This window comes from Cyprinus carpio, chromosome B6, assembly GCF_018340385.1.
Source record: "Cyprinus carpio isolate SPL01 chromosome B6, ASM1834038v1, whole genome shotgun sequence".
NCBI lineage: Eukaryota > Metazoa > Chordata > Actinopteri > Cypriniformes > Cyprinidae > Cyprinus > Cyprinus carpio.
The window spans coordinates 16,127,394-16,150,702 of NC_056602.1; the positions used below are offsets into that span (position 1 = coordinate 16,127,394).

Consider the following 23,309-nt stretch of genomic DNA (forward strand, 5'->3'; position numbering starts at 1 on the left):
TTGTTATGGTCCATATGGACTCCTTGAGGAGAGATGACATACCCAAGGAACTGGATGGTAGATTGGTGGAACTCACACTTTTCCAGCTTGAGGTAAAGATGGTATTCTCTTAGCTTTTGAAGGACCTGTTCCACGTAATGGAGTTACGGGAGTAGATGAGAATGTCATCGATGTAGACAATGATGAAATGGGGGAGAAACTCCTGGAACACCTCATTCATGAACCCTTGGAAGATTGGTGGTTAGTTGGTGAGCCCATACAGCATCACCCAGTACTTATAGTGGTCAGTAGGTGTGATGAAGGTTGTCTTCCACTCGTCTCCAGGGCGAATCCAAATGAAGCTGTAGGTGCTTTGCAGGTCCAGTTTGGAGAAGATGTGAGCTCCACGGAGTTCCTCTAGGGCAGCTGGAACCAAGGGTAATGGATATGGGTACTTTACAGTCTGCGAATTCAGGGTCCGGTAGTCAATGCATGGTCTCAGGTCTCCATCCTTCTTGCTGACAAAGAAGAAGCTTGACACAGCTGGAGAGGTAGATGGACAGATAAAGCCTTGGTGGAGAGCCTCCTTGATGTATTCCTCCATAACAGCATGCTCCGGGATGGACAGTGGGTATACTCTACACTCAGGGAGTTTTGCTCCAGGCAGGAGGTCGATTGCACAGTCCCATGGCCTATGTGGTGATAGCTTAGTGGCGGCCTACTTACTGAAGTCATCCTGAAACGCCTGGTATTCAGGTGGTATAGAGGGTTTCTCTACTGGCTCAGGGTTCTCCACACTGGTCGAATAAATGTTGAGGGAGAGACTTGAGGCAGGCAGTGGTGGAGACATTATGCATTCCAATGGAGAACCTCATTGTTTTTCCTGTTGAGGTGAGGTGAGTGTTGGGTAAGCCACGGGCATCCCAGGACCACATCTGCTGTAGAATTCTCCAACACCAGAAATGAGGTGACTTCGTTGTGCAAGCATCCGATATGGAGAGTGATGTTGGGGGAGCGGTACCTAACCTTGCCTCGGCCCAGCAGTGTTCCTTGAATGGGGATGATATTTAAGACTTGAGAGTGAAGCTTTCTTTTAAATTGCAGACTATCCAACATGGATCCCTGAGGATCCAGAGTTGGTGAGGGCTTGCGCTGAAATGGAGGCATGAGGAGAAATTAATTGTATGGTCATACGAGACAAAACAAAAATTTGAGGATTCAACTGGATGGTACTCACTGCTGGGCGAGGTGGACGAATGGGGCAGGTGTTGAGAAGGTGACTGCTCGCCCCAAAATATAGACAGAGACCGGAATTGATTCTTCTGTCACGCTTTGCACAGGTTAGATGGTATGAGTCGAGATGCATGGGTTCTGGTGCTGGAGCGGATGATGTGACTGAGGGCGGTGAGAGTGGCTGATCTTCTAAGCAGGTAGTGAGGCATTGGGAGATGTGAATGACCTTTAAGATGAAACTCTCAAGCCCCACGGTGCCATCATAGATTGCCATCTGCCGTCGAATATTTGGATTCAGCCCCTGTCAGAAAGAGGTGAGAAGAGCAGTCTCATTCCAGCCACTTGAGGCCGCAAGAGTGCGAAATTGAACAGAATAATCCTATACTGAGCCTCCTCCCTGATGAAGCCTGAACAATCTGTCTTGGACAGACAGCTCTGACACGGCTCGGTCGAAGAATCCCTTGAAATTATCCGTAAAGGCATCAAAGGTTTATGTGACGGAGCTATTGGCATTCCAGAGGGACTACGCCCACTAGAGTGCACGTCCTGTAAGTAGGGTGATCATGAAGGTGATTTTGGATCGTTTGGTGGAAAATGCTCTAGGCTGCATTTCGAAAAACAGTAAGCACTGTAACAGAAAGCCACTACAATCCACCGCCTCTCCAGAGAATACAGCACGCCAGTGGCGGAGGCAGATGCAGCAGTCATGACAGGTGCAAGTGCAGCATTGATGGCGTGAATGAAGACCGCGAGTGTTAGTGGGCTTTGGGGCTGCGGATCCACGCTGCTGGGACCTGACAAGAGTGTTGATCTGCTTCTCAGATGTTACCCTGGCAACTTTTATTGTGCCTTATAACTTTAAATTGCTGTTTGAACTTTATAAAAAAAAAGTTACTTTATATCTCACAAACTAATTTTGTCACAGTTATTTTATACTTCACAATTGTAAATTTATTTCTCATAAAATCAGCTTTACATCTCACAGTTGTAACTATATATTTCAGTGTGACTTCTCTCTAGCACCGTAAGATTATTTCTACTTTTAAACTATGCCTCACAATTACCTTTTTATTTTTCTACTTTGAGGTTTCTTATAACAAAGTGAAGTGATAAATCAAGTAAATGTGATTTGGAGGTCAGTAGCCACACCTGCCTCTTCATGCTGTTGTTGTGCAAACACCTATGGCTGGACTGTGTGGAAAGCAGGTTGGAAAAACTCAAGAGTTGATTTGAGCAGATCAGGTACTGGTTGTGATCATGAATGATTTAGCATACACCAGCCGGAAAACGAGCAGGGCCAGTCTCATCTACCACTGCAACCCAGATCTTTGTCTTTGTAATGCTGTCTCGCAGATCACCTTCGTCTTTTATATTTAAAAGAATTAAAAGGAGTTTTTATTTTGCAAACTAAAGATTTGTTTCTCTCTTTGAAATATTTAATGTGGGACAAATTAACTTTACATTGATATGTGTAGCAGTTGCATATACCCACAGTTGTATAATAATTCCTGTTAAACTTGGTAAAATGGATTTGTTACACTTAAGGTGAATTGAATTCATTACTTTTTTGTAACATGGCATTGGCACTTATCTATACTGTGTATAATTTTCCCTTTTCTGTTGGCCGTGGGCCATTATTATTTAATGCAATCAGACCGAGTGAGATTTATCCACCAAAGATCATGTTTGACAAAAGGGAGATAATATATTTTTAAATCAAGTGGCCGGTACACAAATGTATGTTTTGTTCGTTTTCATGAAGCTTGCTCTTTTGTTCCTTTCACACTTCACTGCCCATCAGAGTCAACACCAACCATATTCACAAAACAGCAGAAAAACATCACAGCTGTTCCCACATACACCACTACATAAGACAACCTTTTATCTCTAGTGCTTTTAAACAGTGTAGTAACATATCAGCATGTCTGAGTTAGTGAGCAAACGTTTTGCTGTATTTGTGGGTCTAGTGTCAGAATGCATCTGTGCGTGCTGGACCTCAGGGACTTTGGAAGTACTTACCAGCTTACTGCAGACTGCCTGATCTGTTGAGAAGCAGTGCAGTGGTTTGATGGTGCTGCAGAGTGACACATGACTACACAGACGCTGAACAGACATTAGTACAGGCTTCAGCAAACCTACATCTGAGCCTCAAATCATTCATTAAATCAGAACATCAAAAGGAACTTTACTTGAATGCCTCAACATAAATTTTTTATTATGACTGAGAATAATTCTTTTGTAATTTTTCTCACCACCACCATCTCCTGTCTCTCTCTCTCCCTCTCTCATTCTCTACATATCAGTTTACTGCATCCCTTTCTCCTTCTCTAGTTTGATACATCCTTTTGCTTGGCTTGGTATTTTGTTAAATGGATCTTATGAATTTTTCAGAGAGGTTCATTGCTTTAGTCAGGCCTGGTTAAGTGGAGGATTGTATCAGTTCGCAACCTCTTAGGCTGGAAGGGTTAGGGTTAGGGTTAGGGTTAGGGTTAGGAGGGTTAGGGTTAGGGTTAGGGTTAGGTTAACCCTGGACCCTGGAAAATCATGTTGGAGTGGAGAGATTTAAGCTTATTGACATTGATGGATGACTACTAATAATATTCTAGTGTTATAGAATAAAAATATACTGAAACATTACTTTACAGAACTCTTTATTTTATCTTTCTTGAATTGTGGACAGGGGCAATGCACGGTCAAAGAAATGCAAGGACTGTTACATAAAAGATTTTAGAGCTTTTAATTCTACTGCAACTGAGCAGCTGGACCTGTCTGTCACATTGTATTAGTTTCTGACCGGAGAGTTTCTTTTTGTTCAATCTTTTACTAGCATGAATCCTTTTAGTGCTTTTGTCAGGATTCGGATGCTATTAGATTACTCTTTAAATGTTGATGAAACAGAGCCATACTAATGAACTCCGGCTAAAGAAAATGCTCCTAGCAGGATGAATAAGATATCATGTCATGGAAATTCGAATTATTGTTGGTGGTAGTGGAGGTAGATTTCTGGGAAATGTCAAATATTTTTTAAGGTATACTTTTATTTTTTACCATTAGTTCTTAGTCTCATTCACATCTCAACATATCTTCCATTGTTTTCATAAACCGTAAATGAAATTGTCTGATTGGAATTCTGATTTCTAAATTTTTTTTACATATTTGCGGTTTGCACATATCTACCATTTCATGAACATGTTTTTGTAGCATTGAGTAATGTATCACAGACATATCTCAAAAACCATAGAACACAACATTAATCAGAATCAACACACCACTAAAAAAAAAATAAATTTTAACAGACCTGAGTTATGCAAGCTTATGAATCCTTTCATAAATATAAACCATTCCAACACAGCGTTGTTTCGTTTATGAATAAATGTGTGTTTTAAATGAATCTAGTAAGCCAATGATTCAGTTAACCATTCATAAAGACTGCTTCATTCCTGAATGAATCAGCCGTTTGAACCTACTGGCAGTTTTATTTTTATTTTTAAAGTATATCTTTTCAGTTATTTAAATCATTAAATGTTCCTATATTCAAAATTTTATATTTAAAACATTAATCTCAACATAAATGTATTAATTTAATTGCACTCATGCTGCCTCTGAGCCTCATTAAATGTCTGAAAATACACCTACAAGCCACTTTTGAGTTCTTCTTTGCCACATGTAGTACAAATTAATTTTGATAATACTGATTTCATTTGATCGGTAAATTATTCTAATCTTTTAACTTAAAAAGCTTATTAATAACAATTTTTGAATTTGACATAAAAGATGGCACAAGTGCTCCTAAAAAGAAAAGTAAGCGTAGAGCCCTGCCTTTGCGTCTCCTTTTGAGCGACAGCCATAGCATACAAATAGTGGAAGTGATATGTAATGCTAAATGAAGCAGATAAACATGTCTTTAAATGAGCAGCGACCTACTGCACCCACCTTTCAGCAGCTGGTGGAGGCTCACTATATGACTGCGTGCTGTGCAGGGGTTGGTGGGCCCCTCTGCGAGATAACTAATGGAAAAGCTTTCAGGGCCTTAAACCTGAAGAAAATTGTCAGAACATATTTGGCCGCTCACCCAGGTCTAATGTCTCTCAATTGTGGTAATCACCACTGGTCTCACCCATTTTTACTAAGACCCCCACACTTAACTTTTCCCTGTTACACTGTCTCACACACACATACTTCAGCCCTACAGACTCTTCAGAGTGACTGACTTTAAAGCATGCCAGGACTCAGGAGACTTACCTTGTTAAACAGTCCTGAAAACAACAAGGACTTCAAAACAAAAGTGTGTGGTGTTTGGGCAGTAAAAGTGTGGTACTCAGGCTCAGCTGGGACATCCCAGAGCAGACTGGAAAAATGCTCCCTGTTCCCCTGGGTCTGTACTGAGGTGTCATGTCAAGCTGAAATAGGATGAATAGGAGCAGACAGACACTTTACACTGATGGCCTCACACACTGTAACCTGATGCAGAGTTTAAGGCAAATCAGTCTTTGCTATTGAGATTACTTTTTAATTCATATATGTATTTGTTTTATTTAGGGTGTCATTTTGCCACACAAAGTAAATAATATAATTAATATTTGTACATCCATTTTTTTCAGATTATATATACTGTTATAAAAGTTGTCAGCGCTTGCACAAAAAAAAAAAGTTTTATTAATTAGGTTTTATTGATGGCCATTTTGTAGTTTTTAGATTTCATATACATAACATTAAAATACAAAATTTCATATATACATATACATCGTTCTCCCATTGAAATTTCTAGTAAAACTTTTAATTTATTTTTTTATTTTCACCTAGTATCATTCTTAAAACCTGTGCAAATTGTTCTTAGTGTGAGGGTCTGTCATCCGTGCCAAACAAATTCCCTGTTATGTTCTCTCCCTCTCTCTCTCTCTCTCTCTCTCTCTCTTTATTCTATCTACCTTTCTTTCTAAAATCATGAATAATTTGTATGCCCACCCTACTGCCTGATGACAGCTGTGCAGTTGTCTTGCAGTCTATTTTTCAGATCAAGTAAATAATAAATAAAGTGCCACAACAAAAGAACACAGTATCTGAGCCCTGTCTCGCTGAGACCTTCCGCTGCTATCCCATCACAGGGGTGCAGAAGCCCTGCATTTCTTCTGTCACTCTTGTTCATCTGGCTGATTGAGGGACTGCTGAGTAATTCATCTTTGATTAAACCAAAATAAGTTTCACAGGTGATCCATACAGAGCTTACCTATTTAAGCTTAATTGCTTACATGATACTGCTGCTTTAAAAAATATATAAATAAATAAATAATATTTATACAACCATAACCACACACACCATAACCAATCCACCCATCTATTTAAAGTGTCTGTGGTTTTCGGGCTGTTTTCACAAATATGTTTAGCAATATTCAAGTAGTGATTGGCAGTCTGGAGGACTCCTAGGATTTAGTCCTTAATATTCTCTGGTATTGTCACTTGATAAATGTTGTTTGTCTATCATTAAACATGTTTTAAGAACATAGGCCCACTTTGGATTATTTTATCCTTTTGTTTTGGTCATGCACTTGTTCTTTTTTAATTTATTATTACTTTTTTATGTATTTTTTTCTCTTTCTTTTTACTTAATTTTAAGTTTCCTTAATGTATGTATATTTTTTTATATTTATATTAGTGTGTCGTGTACATAAATTCAACCAGATGGTAATAAAACTGCACCATGACGCATATACATCAAGTGTTGTATTTGCTAAAAAAGTTATAGTTTATCCAAAACAAAATAGAATTTTTTTTTTTTTGACCCTCATATTATTATAAACTTCTTTGTCTTTCTTTCTTCTGTGTAACATAAAGATGAAAAATAAAATTTTCTAAATGAAAAATCAAAAATGATAGTCAGTGGCACTGGCAACCAAAACAGTTTGGTTCATCAAAATACCTGCTTTTGTGTTTTGCAAAAGAAAGGCATGTTTGGAAGGTCACGAGGGTGAGTAAACAATGACAGAATAATTTTTTTTGGGGGGGTGAACTGCTGCATTAAGGTATTGAATCTTCCTGAAGGCTGATTCTTAAATTAAATATGGGTCTCTCATCTAAAACCTGAGCGAAACTTAAGTTATCCTCTATATTTTATTTGTAACAGACATTCATTTTAGATAACCCTAAGCATGGAATAGCCTTGTATTTACTTCAATACACCACCATGTGAATATTTCCACAACTCTTTATACCTTTGTTTTAAATTATCAGACAGATTATTGCAACCTTTATGTTTTGTTTTGTTAGTGTGTGTGTTTGTAAGCCAAAGACTGAAGTGCTCTGATTACTCGCCCACTGAAATTGATTGGGCTCTTTCCAGGACTTCTTCTATTCATATTTGATATGCCTGGAGGCTGTGGGGCAATGGTCTTAAAACCCTCACTTTTCAGTGGTCTGGCCTAATGGTCCACTTGAAGCTTGCACTTTCCCTCTGAGTGAACTGCAGAGGATTGAAACATCTGTGGTGGATACTGACCTACCTTAAGGCAGTGCAATCCCTGCAGCACCCTGGACCACATCCACTATACCCACTGTACTGCCATACTGTCTATTCTTACACACACCACTGTAACGTTCTCTAACAGGGAAATAACTAATGCTGCATTTTAAATGACGGATATGTCTACAGTGATTCTGACAATCATGAATGTTATCAGCTGTTGATGGAGTCAAAAAAGGAGGAGCAGATTACATACAGAATATTGTCCTTATTCCTCGGGCATGTTCGATTTCCCAAATAGCAGCAGAACATGTAACCCCACAGCTGTGCTCTTATCTGTTTTTTCTTGAATAAATATGCATTTCCATGTTCCCTGCAGTCAAATCTTCGGGGTTTTTAAATATTAAGCATTTTCACGGGCATAAATACAGTAAGATTTAAGCCATGAAAAGTCAGTGATTTCAATCAATGTATAGTGCTTAGTGTTCTTTAATTGAAAAACTTGTGCGTCCAACAAAGAATTTAATTTCGAAAGAAATGCTGAGGGTAAGCTACTTTTGAAAAATGGGAAATTATTATTGTTATTTTATCAGGCGTATATGGGCGGTTGCGTTTTTGCAAACAGATTTTAGACCGCACATTATTTACCTTCACTGTGCCAAATCCCTAGAAAAGTTGACGTTATATCCCGAGGCCATTTAGGCTGCAGGGAAGCAGAATGCACTGACCCGCCCTATTGTTCCGCGGGAGTGAACTGTTTCTGCTGAATAAACTCCCTGTATTTACACTCAGTTTGGTTAACAGGAGAAATCCAAGAGTGTTTACAGTGTAAATAAAAGGGGATAATTATTTCCATGGTCAGATAAGGTAGAAAAACAAATAGGCTAGACGTTCGATTTGACGATCATCTGCATCTGATTTCTGGGATAGCCTATAGGCTAATTAAATTTCGATTAAAAAATGTAAGGCCAGATTTATCCTGTTTTTGATGACTATTGATATGTGTTGGAAATTCATCATTTCTGCAGTTAATTGTGAATTACAATATAAACCGTATAAATTGTAGACTAATGTTAAATAAATCTGACATTCATTTCTCGGGCTGTGCAATAAATCGTTGGAAAAGTTGACAATCAGTTGACAACCAAAAGGACAAATAAATAGTAAAAAAATAAAATGGAGCTTCAGAAAAAGAAGGGAAAAAAGAAAAGATTTTTGGTCTTTTTATTAACAATACGAGCATAAATTATTCGTGGTTTTCAATTGATCTGTTTTGTGACTTATCTCCTCTCAGCCTTCAGTGAATTTGTAGGCTGAGATGGTATTTTATTGTAGTTGATCAATCTTCTTTATTTTCCCACATTTTTCTCTTCCCTTTCCTTTCTAATATAAAATAATTCTTGACTTTCCATTAACCTATTTCTTGTCATCTTGAAAGTAACGCACTGATTGCGGAACACATTTGGAATTTCCCACAGTTGTTTCGAATAAATCATTTTATTTTAAACATGTAATAAAATACTGAATTCTTAAAATAATGAAATGTTTTCATTTACAATCATGAAATGAAAAGGCCTATGCTTGGCTCAATATAGCCTAAGTAATTCGTGGCGCACTGTACAGAGATTTTATAAATCAGTCTGAAACAATAGGCTATACAAACGTTGACAAACAAATAAAAAATACACACGAAATATATCTCTGTAAAATTCTTTATTCCAATAAATAGTGTAAAATCTATAAAACAAATTTAATTTAATTTATCGATTTAATAAATTTGAAAAGGTATAGACAGTTGAGTTCTTACATAGCTATTTGTTTAGTTTACGCTAAAGAAAACGAACCTACTAGAAAACAAAAAATGATGAATGGAAAGACTTCAACGAGTTGCCAAATCATTTAAGTTGGGCTATTAGTACACAAACAATCCTTTTATTGATGAAATCTCGCAGTCTATTGTAGTGCTTGTTTTGCCAGCATTCCCTTTGCAGCGTTGAAAACAAAGTGACATTCTTTTGAGATGCGGTGATTTTTCTCTCCTTCAGCTGATATTTTGGGTGATACAGTGTCCTTTCTCGCGGCGGTTGTATTTCGTCCCTAATTATTTTGGTGATAATATTTTGGGTTCAGACACGGTGCCTGGCATGTCTCTGCAGCGGGCAATTGATTTGGATCAAGATACCCTGCGATATACCCTGTATAACATCACCATGAAAGCTGCCAGACCTGCTGGCCTGCTGCTGACTCGTAGGCAAATCTCACAAAGCATCAACAGCTCTACAACTAATGTAAACGCTATTAGTTGCCTACTCTAAAACACTGATTTAATGAATGAGCATTTGTAGCTGTTTAAATTAAAAAGACAATTAAAGTCCCGATGGGTTGTTCAATAGTGTTCGGTAGAGTCCTGAAGTGTTTCCTCACTTCAGTCCGTGTTGTGTTTCCTTGTGTCTTCTTAAATCGACCTTGCGCTGGAATCCTTTGCCGCAGAGGTCACATCCAAACGGTTTGAATCCGGTGTGTTTTCGACTGTGTGTTATCAGATTGGAGCTCTGACTGAAAGCTTTCCCACACACCTGACATTTGTGTGGCTTCTCCCCTGGGAGAGAAAATCCATACGTCAGCGTTTCTATCCAAAATTCTATTTCTATAGATAAAGTTCTTCCCATGTATTTAGCTTACCTGTGTGGATGAATGTGTGTTTCTTCATATCTGATTTCTGGTGAAATCTCTTTCCGCAGTACTGGCACGGATAGGGCCGTGTATCAGAGTGTATGAGGAGGTGAGTGGACAAAGTGGATGATCTTTTAAAACTTTTTCCACAGATTTTACAATCAAAACTTCTCTCCTGTGGGATGAAAGGCGTGTTTCGTAAATTTCGAATTTGCATTCAATCGATTTAATTTAGAAGTGTTTGCTATTATTTTTATTACAATACCAAATTAGTACAAAACTCGAGTAGTCTATACTCTACCTGTGAGTGAACAGCTCTGTGTTGTTCCAGACTGACTGCGTGTCCAAACGTTTTGCCGCAGATGTCGCAAGCAAAAGGTCTTGTTCCACTATGCGACCTCCGGACGTGAACTTCCAAGCCATGTGGAGTAGAAAACACCTGTGGAACGGGGAGGGCAATCTTTAACAGCCTAATGTCTAATCGTGATTTATAAAAATCCGAGCGAGTTATTTGCGCTACATTACCTTGCTGCATTTGATACATTTGTATGCGCCATTCAGCAGGAGACGACTGCACATCACATCAGAGCTGGATTTCACCTGCGTTCCTTTTCCCAGTGTGTTGCTGTCATCATAAAGTCCAGAGGCAGTGGCGCGCTCGAATAGGGTGGCGGTGGAACTATAACTGTTGTAAATGCTAGCACCAGATCCTCTTTCAGTGAAAAGAGAGGACTCGAGCACGCGGTCATTGTAATAGGCTGGAGGAGTAGGCCGCTCGAGATCCAGAGAGTGGTGATGGTTGAAAGTATGCTGCACCAGCTGTCTGATTTCACATCCCGAGTACTTGCTCCACGCGTAAGGCCTGAAGGGGACGGCGAACGGCTGTGTTTCCTCAGCGGAGGGTGAAAAGGACTTTTCTGACTCTGTTTAACAGACAAAATCGATCATTTAAAGATTTCCGCGTAGCCTATTAAATAACTCTGTTTGGGATTTTACAGTGGCTTACATAGCTGTGTAGCCAAGGGTCAAACTGTTTTAACCAATTTATAGCCTATACTTAAAAGGCTAAACGTTATACAATTTGTGCCAAAATCTGTTTAGGTTAATTTTGCAAATATCTTAAATAACATTCAAACAAATCACAAAAGATTTACAATTAGCCCACATATTTTTGATATTTGATCCAGAATGAACGAAGCGTTCCCAAGCAGCCAGGCTATTATGGTCTCATGCAAATTTTCACCGACGAGTACAATGTTTTGGTAGAAAACAAAACGTTTAAAAACAGGTTGAGAAGATTTCATATGTAAAGAAAAGCATTAGTCGTATAACAGGCACCCAGTGCATTCAAATTTGATGAGCTTCAGAGATCTTTAATACGTTTATAAATATATCCATAGCCTACCAGGTGATGCTGATGGTGATGGAGGTCGCCAGAAGTCTTCGTAATCTGAGGAGCGGTCGCACACGCTTCCCCCACAGCTGAGAGGAGACTTGGAAGAAAGATCCGCTTGATCTACCAGGTGAGAGTCCGGTGAACAAGCGCCAGCCGTGTCGCCTGTCAGGACATCCGTACAGCACTCTGACTCGTCTGAAGTTTTGCTTTCTGTTATGAGATTTCATTTTTTTTTTTAATCAAAACCACAACTGTATAAAATATTTATCTCACAACTGTTCACGAACATCTAATGTACTACGAATGGCTCATTGTGCCAACCAAAATCTAGAATCTAGAGTTTCCCCCACACAAATGTAAAAACTCGTACGCCCGCTATTTTACAGCACTTTCTTTCTTTGACAAGCAAGTCTGTCTTTCATCTTTTAGGAATGTGAAAAATAATAGTTTTAAAATGAAAATGTCATAGTAAAAGGGTTAGGGTTATGGTTGACAAATGTCACGACTTTCACTTTCTTTCACTTTTAAATGGCTAGACAACGTTTTTTTTTTTTTTTTAATAAATAGGTAGCCTATAACTACACTTTCTGTTTGACTATGTTTGATAATTGCGATGCATTTTGCATTGTTATCTACACTATCAATAAATCGATATCATTTTGACATACCTGCACATATATGAACAGTATCAAGTCTGCTGTGGTCATCCTCCAAAGATCGTGGCTGGTGGTAGCTGTGGGCTTTTTTGCTCTTCACCAAGAAAGACCTAGGCATTGTGTCTCCTCTGGTTCCTTCCTGCTATGTCCTCAGTCATTAGTGAAGATCAGGCAATCTGTCAGATCCACGGATGCGGCGGCTTTTTTATCTCTGAAAAGATTTGAAGATCATTGGTTGAGCAGCGCGTCTGTATAGAGGATACGGCAGAATTGGAGCATGCGTAAAGCAGTTCTCTCGTCTGCCAGGTGTTATGAAGACAGGTGCTTTAAAGGAACAACTACCAAGCCTTAGGCCTGTGATTGGTCCGCCCCTCTACGAGAGGACAGACAGGTCCGGGGGGAACCGTGGCTATCAGGATAAGTGATACACTGTTTTATCAATGTGTTACTCAATCCCTAGCTGCAGGGGGAGAGGAAACGAGGAGACTGCAACCCAGCCTGTGCCTTCTCCCTCTGTTAACTCATGATTTGTGCAGGTATTAAAAACTGGCTGTTAACAACAACAACAAAAATTAGTTTACTTCCGAAAACAGCCTAAAATGTTATTAAAAATTTGACAATTTCAATATCATTGATGGATATTTTTTGTATGTGTCTTTAATTAGGCCTAATATATTTTAAACATGAACATGTCTAAATGCTAACACAACTTATTTATTATATGCAGTAGCCTATGTGCACATCAACAAAAATCGAACATAGCCTAAATGTAGGCTACTTTATTTTACATTTTATTTTCGTTTGCTGCATTAGAAAATGCACACTTTGATGAATAAAAATAATAATAATAAAGAAATATTTATGTTCTAATGAAATTAGAACTGTAATTTTGTATTAATTCTTTAGCCTATATTTTTAAAATTTTAGTTTCAGGTTATGTGTCAACTTTTTATCGTCACCCCGCCCCCTCACAATTCCATTAAAAAAGTGTCAAATGACAATCTAAACGACATCATTATGACACATTCAACTCTTCAAAAGTTTGTCCTTTCTTAACAACTTTAAGTTTTTTCTACCTTTGTCCAGAATAGTTATTGATCCTAGATAGTCAACCCTGTTATGATTTTGTAAAGAAAACCATAAAACAAATTATAAATTGACATTTGTAGAAATATCAACATCAAATTTTCTTTCTAATAAACACAATGAATTGTCATGCCCTTGAGCGCAAGGCGAAAAATGACCAAATCAACAATACAACTTACCGTCAAGCCAACATGTCATTAAACAATGTAATCCTTTTCTGAAGTTTAATTTTTAATGAAATATTTAATTTCAATAATTATTTACATTTTCAAAATGCAAAATCTACCATTTGGTGGAATGACATTTATATTAGGCTAAATCTAGTTAATACCGAAATTAAAATGCTCCTTGTAGTTTTTTAATTGACTATAGGTTCATTAAGCGGGCTTTATCAAAGTGATAAGGTAAAACTTGGTTTTTATAGCTTTGGAATAATGATGTCCACACGCAAGCGGGGTCACGGTGTTCTCGAGTTTCGTGGCTGCTCAGTGAACAGAGCTGCCTTGTTCAGAGTGGACGCTGGTGATCTGTCGCGGACACAACAGGGACACGCATTCAGCTCGTGCGGCAGACAATCAGTGGGAGCCCATACAGCCAGTCCATCAGTCTGCGTCTCACCTGCCCAAATTTGACTCGTGACAGCCGTCTCCTAAATGAATCGCTTCAATTCACTTACATAGAGCGCAAGGCTACTGCAGCCTGTCATATTGAGAAAAAAAATAAAGCAGTAAAATGATGTGGGCAAACCGTTATGTAAGTTAGGCTACTGCTTCAGTTTGTCATTTGGACAGGTTTCGATCACTTTTTGACCAGTCTGCATGGATTTATGAAATCTGTCTCGCCCATCAGTAGGGTGCATTGATAGCCTGCAATCACACAGTCCAGGATCTGCAGAAGAGTGTGCAAAGCCCAGGAAATCAAAGCGCAATGTGCCCTCCGTCGATTAGACATGCCACCGCAGGCCATCCGGTAGACAGGATACCGATAATGTAAGGACACTATAGGCAATATCTTGACTGATGCTCAAACATTATCTCACTTTTGCTTTGTGCTTCATCACGAAAATCATATATTGCATATAGTCTTTATACAGTTAGGCCATAGCCTATTTATCCAAAATAACGAAAGTGACAGAAACCTAAAGCTATTTACAGAACACTGTAATAACTGGAATAAATAAATGAATCTCAGCACCACATATTTTGTCATTCCCAGAATCGCGTCAGTTTAACAATCCATAAAGCAACTCTCAGAATAAAATAAAATAGAAAGTAGAAAGTAACAAAAAAAAAGAAAGAAAGAAAGAAAGAAAGAAAGAAAGAAAGAAAGGAAAGAAAAAAGAAAAATCCTTACTGTAGCCTCGTTGCTTTTTTTTCTTTTTCGAATATAAATTTTAATATATTCTAATGATGAGCATTATATTACACTTCTAAAATACAGTGCATAAGTAATAGTTATAAAGACAGACTACAGAAAAGATTAGGCTATTTCTCCAAACAACCAAAAACGTTATACCAAAATAACGCGATGCTTTTCTTTAATAGTCGTTCATGTACGTTTTAACTGACAAACTGTCATCAACGAAATACCAAACGCTGCGAATCAAACCGTTTACATTTGCACTGATAAAACAGTGCTGAGATGAGTCAATGAGTTTTATTAATGTTAAAATCGTAGGTACAGTATGAAACTTCATGCGTAACTGGAAACGCGCGAACTGTGATTTTACTCTCAGCGAAACATTGATTTAAGAATTATGTTTTATACCTATCAATCATTTTCAATTTGACAAGGGCTCATTTGCCAACAGGGATTGCAGCGCTTACCTGATCACACTATTCGTTGTAAGATGAATTCAGTATGGTCGCGGTGTTTTAGTTTAAGGCAAAGCGCGCGCAGCCCATCTCATCTCATGGACTTTTAAGCGTAAGAGCATAGACAAAAAGCTTCCTGAACGTTATTTGCGACACATCTCAATAGTAATCCGGTATAAGGAGGGCTGTACCTTCAGCAGCTGTTAAACGCAATGCTTGAAGCTTGAATGCGTTTTATTTGTCATGTAAGACAGTGTTACATAAAATGTAAACACATAAATCTTGCACAATACAGGAAAAAATACACGTCCAAACATTGGTGCAAGTTTGTTACTCGATTTCTAGAAACAAATTAGCAAAATTGTATTGTGTTATTGTTATTTGAATATATACATATATAAATCATATATGTATATATTCATACATAAACATGTATATAAACATGTAAGTTTATGTATATATTCATACATATATAATGTTAAATATATGTATGTATGTATATATATATATATATATATATATATAAACATATGACTACATTTTCGATTCCTCAAACAACTCATTTATTAAACAATGCCTTTATTTTTTTAATTCTGATGCTGCACGGAGATATCCGAACAAAGCATGACAATCGTAGGCCACTATCAAATGATATTTTATTGTGATCTGAATCAACATATGCGTCATCTTCAAGACACTTAACTTGCATTGTCAACAGTCTGTAAAGCCTCTAATGCCCACAGGAACATTCCACAGGAATTCAATTTTTTTTTTTTTTTTTTTGTGAGGTTTTAGTTTATATTAAATAATGTTTTTACTTGATTACTTTAAATCACCTTAGTGTTTTGTGCTTTGCAAGTTCGTTTCGCAAAGTCTTATTTTTGTAGATGAACTAGCCGTTTTAAAAGGTGGACAAATAGTGTACCAACTTTACATCCATCATGCTGGGTTTTAAGGCTTGTTCTCAGGTGCTATTCATCTCCAGCCAATCATAACATCAGAAATAGCAGACTGATGTGAAATAACTTCCATTTCTTTGCAAGTCTTCAAATGAACCATTGGGACATACAAACTCATTGGAGGAGAACAACAATGTAGAGTGAAGCTGAATTGACGTAAACAGGGAATAGTAGTAATTTCCATTGTTGTGAAGTGATATGCATGTCATCTGTGCAAAAAAGCTAACTGATTCAGAAGCTAGATGGTACAAATATGGATATAAAAAAGAAAACGAGAAGCAGTCTGTATATTCTCATTGGCTGTGAGTGCTTGACTTAAGTAAGGCCAGAAAAAATGAGAACATTATTCCACTAACCAACACACCCTGCCTTCGATTCCATCAGTTTGCAGGTATTCATTACTCATAACATGCTCAGCATACCACATACTGTAGAAAATATTGTAAATCAGCAAGAATTTCATAGAATTTTTCCAGGCAGAAAACAAAAACTCCATTCTATAAAATGGAGAACTGACTACATCAGAGCTACAGTACATAAAAGTTACTGGACAGCAGTGTGCCAGGAAAAGTTGTTGCCTCCAAAGACCTCCCAAATTCAGTAATACATCCCTTTCAACATGACTGTACAATACATTACAATATAGACATGACATCCACTGAATACATATTTTCAAGTAATAATGGAGATGGAAAAACAATCAAAACATGTACATATTTACATAGATGCTGGTTCCTTGACCCACACTTAATGTGTTCAAGACCCAATTGTATAATTCATGCCAGAAAACAAGGCTTGCTAACTTACGATATGACACCACTGTATTAATATGGAACAGTTTAATGTGCATTTAAAGATAATAGTGTTCCGTAATACGTTTCCCTCTAAAGTTATGCTTTCACTGGTTTCTTGTGGTTTGTTATAAAAGGATGATTTAAAAAATAAAAGCTATGACAATGCAAATTCTTAATGCATAAAACACTACGCTATACAAAATCGTAATGTGAAGAAAAAAAAAAAAACCTTGGGGTATTAGAAACACCCCCTTTAAAGGTTTGGGGATCCCGTGCCACAAAATGTAGATTTTCATTACAAGGGTCTCAGGGCCTAAAGAGGCCTATTCGTCCTCTTTTTTGAGCCTAAAATGAAAAACTAGTGCCATGACACACATCTGACGCATTTTGGCAAAAACAAAACAAATGCAGATGTAAACCATGACCTTAAGAAAGATATGACTCCATAAGTCCATTTGTAAAGATGAACGAGGGCTTTTCAAGTTCTCCAGTTCGAGTCCCATGCTCAATGCTCTAGGCAGATTTAAAGGATGAGCGTAAAGTCACACTTTCCTTCCTAGACCTTCGATGGCAGTTTGTGTCACCAATCCAGATGATCACACTGTAGTTGTCTTATGGCTGCCATTTGAGGACACACTAAGTCGTAGGGCATCTCCTTCCTCCTCACCCTCACTTTCCGAGTCCTCCAGGTTTGGATGTAGTGTGATCCGGCCTCTAACCTGATGACTGGTCAGCTGGGGTGACAGCTTCACTCCGTCTTCATCAGAGGACTGGTAGGATTCGTTGTCCCCTCCATAGTGATTGACTATATGAATCCCATCAAAACTGGCTTGGCCGGGTAAGCCCCGCTGCCCTCTTAAGCATCGGATCTACGAGCAGAGAAAGTGAGCGTCAGCACAACTGAAACTTTAACACCTCAGCCATTTCATTTGACAATATGCAAATGAAACACCGGGAAACTATTTCTTCATAAAAGATATTGATAGGAAAGATAACAGTTGCAAAACACACACCAACGCACAATTTCTGAACAGCACCATCCATTTAAACACATTTAATGGGATAAAAGGGTCAAAATGCTTAAAATGTATGCATTAAATTAGTTTTCTACACAAACAACTTGAACTATATAGTCGGTCAAAAGGGCCAGTTCAGCCAAAAATGAAAACTGTCATTATTTTCTCACCTTCATTTTGTTTTAAATGTCTATGGACTTAAAAAGACATTTTGACTAAAATCTTCAAATTTACTTATTTTGTGTTCTACTAAAGAAACAAATGCATAAAGTTTTAGAACGAGTTTTGGAACAACATGAGGGTGAGTAAATTATGAAAATTTGAATTTTGTGTCAACTATTGTAATAAGTCAGCAGGTCATCTGCACTTGAGGGATATGAAATGTATCATATAGTATAATACGATCCTCCAAGTGCATGCCCAAATAAGGTAGTAAATGAAATGACCATTTTTAAGCCAATAAACAGACCTTGTGTGAAATGTGGTTTTGAACTGAGAAACGTGCTCTGTGGTAGTTGTATTATTTGCATACGCTCTTACCTGAAACATTCTGCCACAGAAAGACAGACATGTGGGGAAAGACATATTCATGGGTATTTCAGTTTCACCACAATCAGTAACATTCAGTCATTCCATCTGATATTACTCTAATTATAAAACAACTAAGAGTTTTTAAAAACTTTGAGAACACAGTGTTCATGTGGTATTCATTTGCAATGCACAGTGAAAATGTGTGGGTTGTCGAGGATACAGAAAGAAAAAAGTGAACAAGCCGGAAGACGGTGTCAAAATGGCAAGCGAGGCCACAAGTATGACAAGTCATGACTTTGTGATGTTGAGAGATTAGCTCAAGTATGGTTTTGCTTGGTGCAAATGCGGCTGATTGGAAACCTCTCGCTGTTTAGCAACTACGTGATTTAAATAGCAACCAGATACGAGACATCCGTCCTTTTGTTTTAAGGTTATGACTAAGCCGACTTTAGTGTTGCTGATCTTTCAAGCATAACTTTACAACTTCACACAAATCTCTAGTAAACATTTACAGAGGAATGATATATATTTTGTAAAGGTGAGCGATTTTATTAAACTTCTATAATAATTGAAGTTAACCTTGAAACTAAATTGTTGATTTAGATCAATTATACATCAGATTTTCAGTCATTTCAATATATGATTAACTCTAATAAAGCAAAACAAAAAAAAAAAAAAAAAAAAAAAACAATGTACCATTTTTAAATCGCTCTTCGCTCAAACTAAACATCCACAAACAACCAAATCAGTCTTGTTCGTAAGGGTTTGTGGCTACAGACAGGATTCATGCTACTGTGTGATTGTGCACAAAGAGGAACCTGGTAGGCTTTAAGAGGTAAAGCTGTCTTGCTGCACTCTGTTGATAGGGATTGAAATGGCCCGAGAATGAACGATTTAGTAGAAAGTTGTTTGACCGCAAACCACCAGCCTTTTGTTGTCAGTATTAGGCAGGAGGAGAAATCAGACTACATCCTGACCTGCACCCTTTATAAATCAATTAAACGCTTTCCATTTTCTGTTCTGCTCTTCCACATTCAATTTAGCTTTCCTACTGTAGAATAATGTCTAGCTAAAAAACTAAAGCAGGTGACATTCGCCTATATATATATGGCGTATTAAACAATACACAAGGGATTTTTAAAACTGGTTGTTCCATAAATACATCAAAGGAAAAAAAACGTCAATTATGAGGTCATGCCCACTGCACATATTGTGTCAACACATTTCCAAACACAATGCTTACAACTGCTAGTGATGTCAAATTCTAAATAAACATTACACCATCCATATCAACCTGTATTTAAAAAATATTTATTGTAATTAGAAAATAAAACTATACCTTTTAAATGGTCACGTGACCCCTTTCACGACCCCCATATTGAGAATCATAAGACGAGCAGTTTGGGAAATGGATGGATGGATATTTTTCATGTTATCTTTGAAAAAAATGATAACTGTACATTTTGATCAATTTATTATACATCAGACTTTCAAGCGTGCAAGTCATCTACTCGCAGTATTTCCACAGTATTTCAGCTTGAAATGTGTCACTGCCACAGAGATAGCAAAAATGACCAGAAATCTCACTTCCAGAAGTGGGCAGCAACCAAAACAACACATTGGCCACAAAAACTGCACCACCTACAGACAACCAAAAGTTGTCACAAGAGAAGCATGCAACAAAGTAATTTCCAGCAAATTAGTCAGCCCTGACGACATCTAAAACCTCTGGATTCCTTAGCCTGAAGATCACTCCAATGCAGAACTGTGTCCTCAGCCCTCAATTGTAAACATTACCTTTCCCTGACTGTTATTTGGAACAGTACTTATATAAAATTCTCAATTAATTGATTACTCATTAATTAATTGGTACTCAATTAATAACCACGATACTAAACCTTGCAAGAGAGGAGACATATCTTGAGAAATTTTGTGTGGCCATTTCCCTCTACACGTCAATGATGAAAATCCTTCTGATCCAAAACTCTGCAATGCCTCATGTAACAGTTAAGAGAGTCTTATCCTGTGCATCAAAAAAAGTTCCGGGTCACACAGGAAGGCTATAAAACGCCTATTTTTTCCCCCTTTGTCCATTTTTAAACTTTTAGAGAATAAATGAGTAATAAACCTTAAATTTTATTACAAAATTTTAGATTTCACTGCTTATTATTCAAAAATTATTTTTAGTGTACCATCTCCAATGACTGTGTAGAGCCAAGGTAATGCTATGTAAACTGGGAATACTTCTCACTGAAAATTCTGTGCATTTCTTCTTGTATCTGTCCACTGCTGGTCTACTTAAAAACTGTCTGCTCTCTTGAGTAATAACCCGAACCATTTGATGAGGGCAACCTTCTACCAGAGATCCAAACACTTTATTAAAACCCAGGGTCGACAGAATAGATTTTGGGGTGGTTATAACAGAACCTGTGAGCGGATAGGTGTAGCGCTAAGAGTGTGACGGGGTGTGTGCGGGCAAACTCAAGTGCAGGAAGAGGCCATGCACAGGGCGTAGTTAACACTTAAAAAACCCTGTGAAAAACTAACAAATCTGTTCAAAACGCTCATAAAGCTTGTGAAAAAAAAAGCTAACCACACAACAAATTGTAAAGATCAAAAACATACATCAGGCAGGAAAAGAAGCATCTCATGGGTGGGTAAAACATCACAGCTACCAAGTAGACTTTGACACTAAGACTCATAACAAACCATTCAGGGTGTGCACAAAACTACATGTGCAACTACTGCATAAAAGATACATCAAGTCAATATTTTCATTAAAAAAATTACACCTGAAATTTTTTTTTTCAACAATTATTAAAAAAACATTATATAATAATACACAACAATAAGGTCCAATTTTTAAAAATAATTAAACTTCATTAGTTAACATGAACTAACAATGAAAATATTTACTAATGCATTATTGCAATCCAAAGTTGAATAAATATAGTAACAACTGAATTGCTCATTGTTAGTTAATATTAAAGGGCTAATTCACCCAAAAATGAAAATTTGCCCATAAATTACTCACCCTCAAGTCACCCTACGTGTTTATGACTTTCTTCTTTCAGACGAATCCAGTCGAAGTTATATTAAAAATGATATTTGATCTTTCAAGCTGTTTAATACCACTCAGTGGGTGTTGCATGCATCAGTCCAAAAAAAAGTTAAACAAAAAGCGTCCATCCATTAAATTAGTGTCTTTAAATTAAATTAGGGGTGAACAAAGGCCTCCTGTAGCGAATCTATACGTTTTTGTAAGAAAAATATCCATATTCAAAACATAATAATCACTTGAATTATCTATTATCAATCACTATTGTAAATGGAAGCAGTTCCGGGCGGATGACGTATGAGGTCGGCTTTGTGCATGTGCAGTTCAGAAGTGATGCACGCAGAAGTGCAGGGGAGAGATCAAAACAAAACAACGGTCACTTATTGGAAGTAAAAAACGAGGATTTGTAAAGAAGAATGTCGAAGGATTTCGCTATAAGCCAAAAGGAGACTGGTTTTCCTTTGCTAAAGTAAGGAAACTTTGCTTCCTTTGCTCCTGTTAACAAACACTACATTACACCATACTTCAAACCAACAATAAATTAAATACAACATTTTTGAATATGGATACTTTTCTTACAAAAACGCATCAATTTGCTACAGGAGGCCTTTGTTCACCCCCAGGAGCCGTGAGAGACACTTTTATCTTTTTATGGATGGGTGCTTTTTATTTAACTTCTTTTGGACTGAGGCATGCAACACCCACTGAGTGACATTAAACAGCTTGAAAGATCAAAGACAATTTTTTATATAACTCAGACTGGATTCGTCTGAAAGAAGAAAGTCATATACACCTAGGATGATTTGAGGTTGAGTAATTTATGGGCTAATTTTCATTTTTGGGTGAACTAACCCTTTAATGCATTAATGAACATTAACATTAATGAACCTTATTGTTCATCATGCATTCACAGATGAAGACGTGTGGCCAAGCTGATGCCCTTATTATTATTCTGTCTATTTTAAAGTGTGAATTGTCTAAAAATGTTTTAAAACAATACTCAGAAATGTCTAGGAACACATGGACATTACCTCATGTTTGAGATCTGCTATCTGATCCTTGAGGTCTCGGATGTACTGGCTGGAGTCTGTGTTGTTGAGCTGACCTTGGACTTTTCCTTCCTCTTTCTAAATGATAGAAAAATATGTATTATTTTTACAATCAAGATGCAAATTACCTAGAACAACTAGGGATAATTTACAGAATTAGTTTATGCATAGTCATTTAACTAACCTTACATTGTTTCAAATCTGCATGACTTAGTCTGATGATACACAGGGCAACTTTTTGAGGAATATCATCGTCAACAGGCAAACAGGTTAGACACAGGGTCCACGACTGATCTAAAGTATCCAGATAGAAATTTGTTACCCAATCTCTATGGTAAAGTGCCAAAGAAACATTGCTCAAAAAAAGTCACCCAGCAAAATTGCTCAAAGTTGCCCTGTGTATCATCAGCCTTACTCTTTTTCATGGATAAAAGGATACAATTTCAATATTGTATTTCTTGCTCCTTTATGCACACTCTATAAAGTACCATTAAAGTAACCCATATGACTAGTATGGAACAATTTTCAAAGTCTTTGTCTTCAGTTGGTTGGTAACTGCTAAAATTAGATCACAGAATGGAGTTCACAGAGCTGAACTCGAGAACCAG

The 23,309-nt window shown here is 37.4% G+C and overlaps 2 protein-coding genes across 12 annotated transcripts in view; both read right to left on the reverse strand.

The window, feature by feature from the left end:
* Positions 1-9,365: 9,365 nt before the first annotated feature.
* Positions 9,366-15,496, reverse strand: LOC109060917 (zinc finger protein Gfi-1-like). Of its 3 annotated transcripts, none has more exons than XM_042725876.1 (7): positions 15,307-15,496; positions 12,407-12,605; positions 11,748-11,900; positions 10,868-11,265; positions 10,644-10,781; positions 10,352-10,517; positions 9,366-10,268 (listed from the first exon to the last, which is right to left on the reverse strand). In XM_042725876.1, the coding sequence occupies exons 2-7, from the start codon at positions 12,510-12,512 to the stop codon at positions 10,090-10,092; spliced, it is 1,140 nt and encodes a 379-aa protein (XP_042581810.1). In that variant the 5' UTR covers positions 12,513-12,605; positions 15,307-15,496; the 3' UTR covers positions 9,366-10,089. The 3 variants fall into 3 exon arrangements, with proteins under 3 accessions (XP_042581810.1, XP_042581808.1, XP_042581809.1); XM_042725874.1 differs by having other exon boundaries at positions 11,748-11,948; positions 15,307-15,493; XM_042725875.1 differs by lacking the exon at positions 15,307-15,496 and having other exon boundaries at positions 11,748-11,948; positions 12,407-13,023.
* A 437-nt stretch (positions 15,497-15,933) lies between these two features.
* Positions 15,934-23,309, reverse strand: part of LOC109060864 (ecotropic viral integration site 5 protein homolog) — a 60,600-nt gene continuing 53,224 nt past the window's right edge. For 7 of the 9 annotated variants that reach the window (XM_042725866.1, XM_042725867.1, XM_042725863.1 and 4 more), the window contains 2 exons: positions 22,684-22,779; positions 15,934-17,916 (listed from right to left, as the gene is read on the reverse strand). In XM_042725866.1, coding sequence (XP_042581800.1) covers positions 17,644-17,916; positions 22,684-22,779 — 369 coding nt within the window. In that variant the 3' untranslated portion in view covers positions 15,934-17,643. Of the gene's footprint in view, positions 17,917-18,603; positions 18,614-22,683; positions 22,780-23,309 lie in introns of all 9 variants that reach the window. The other 2 variants (XM_042725873.1, XM_042725871.1) reach the window with 1 other exon arrangement.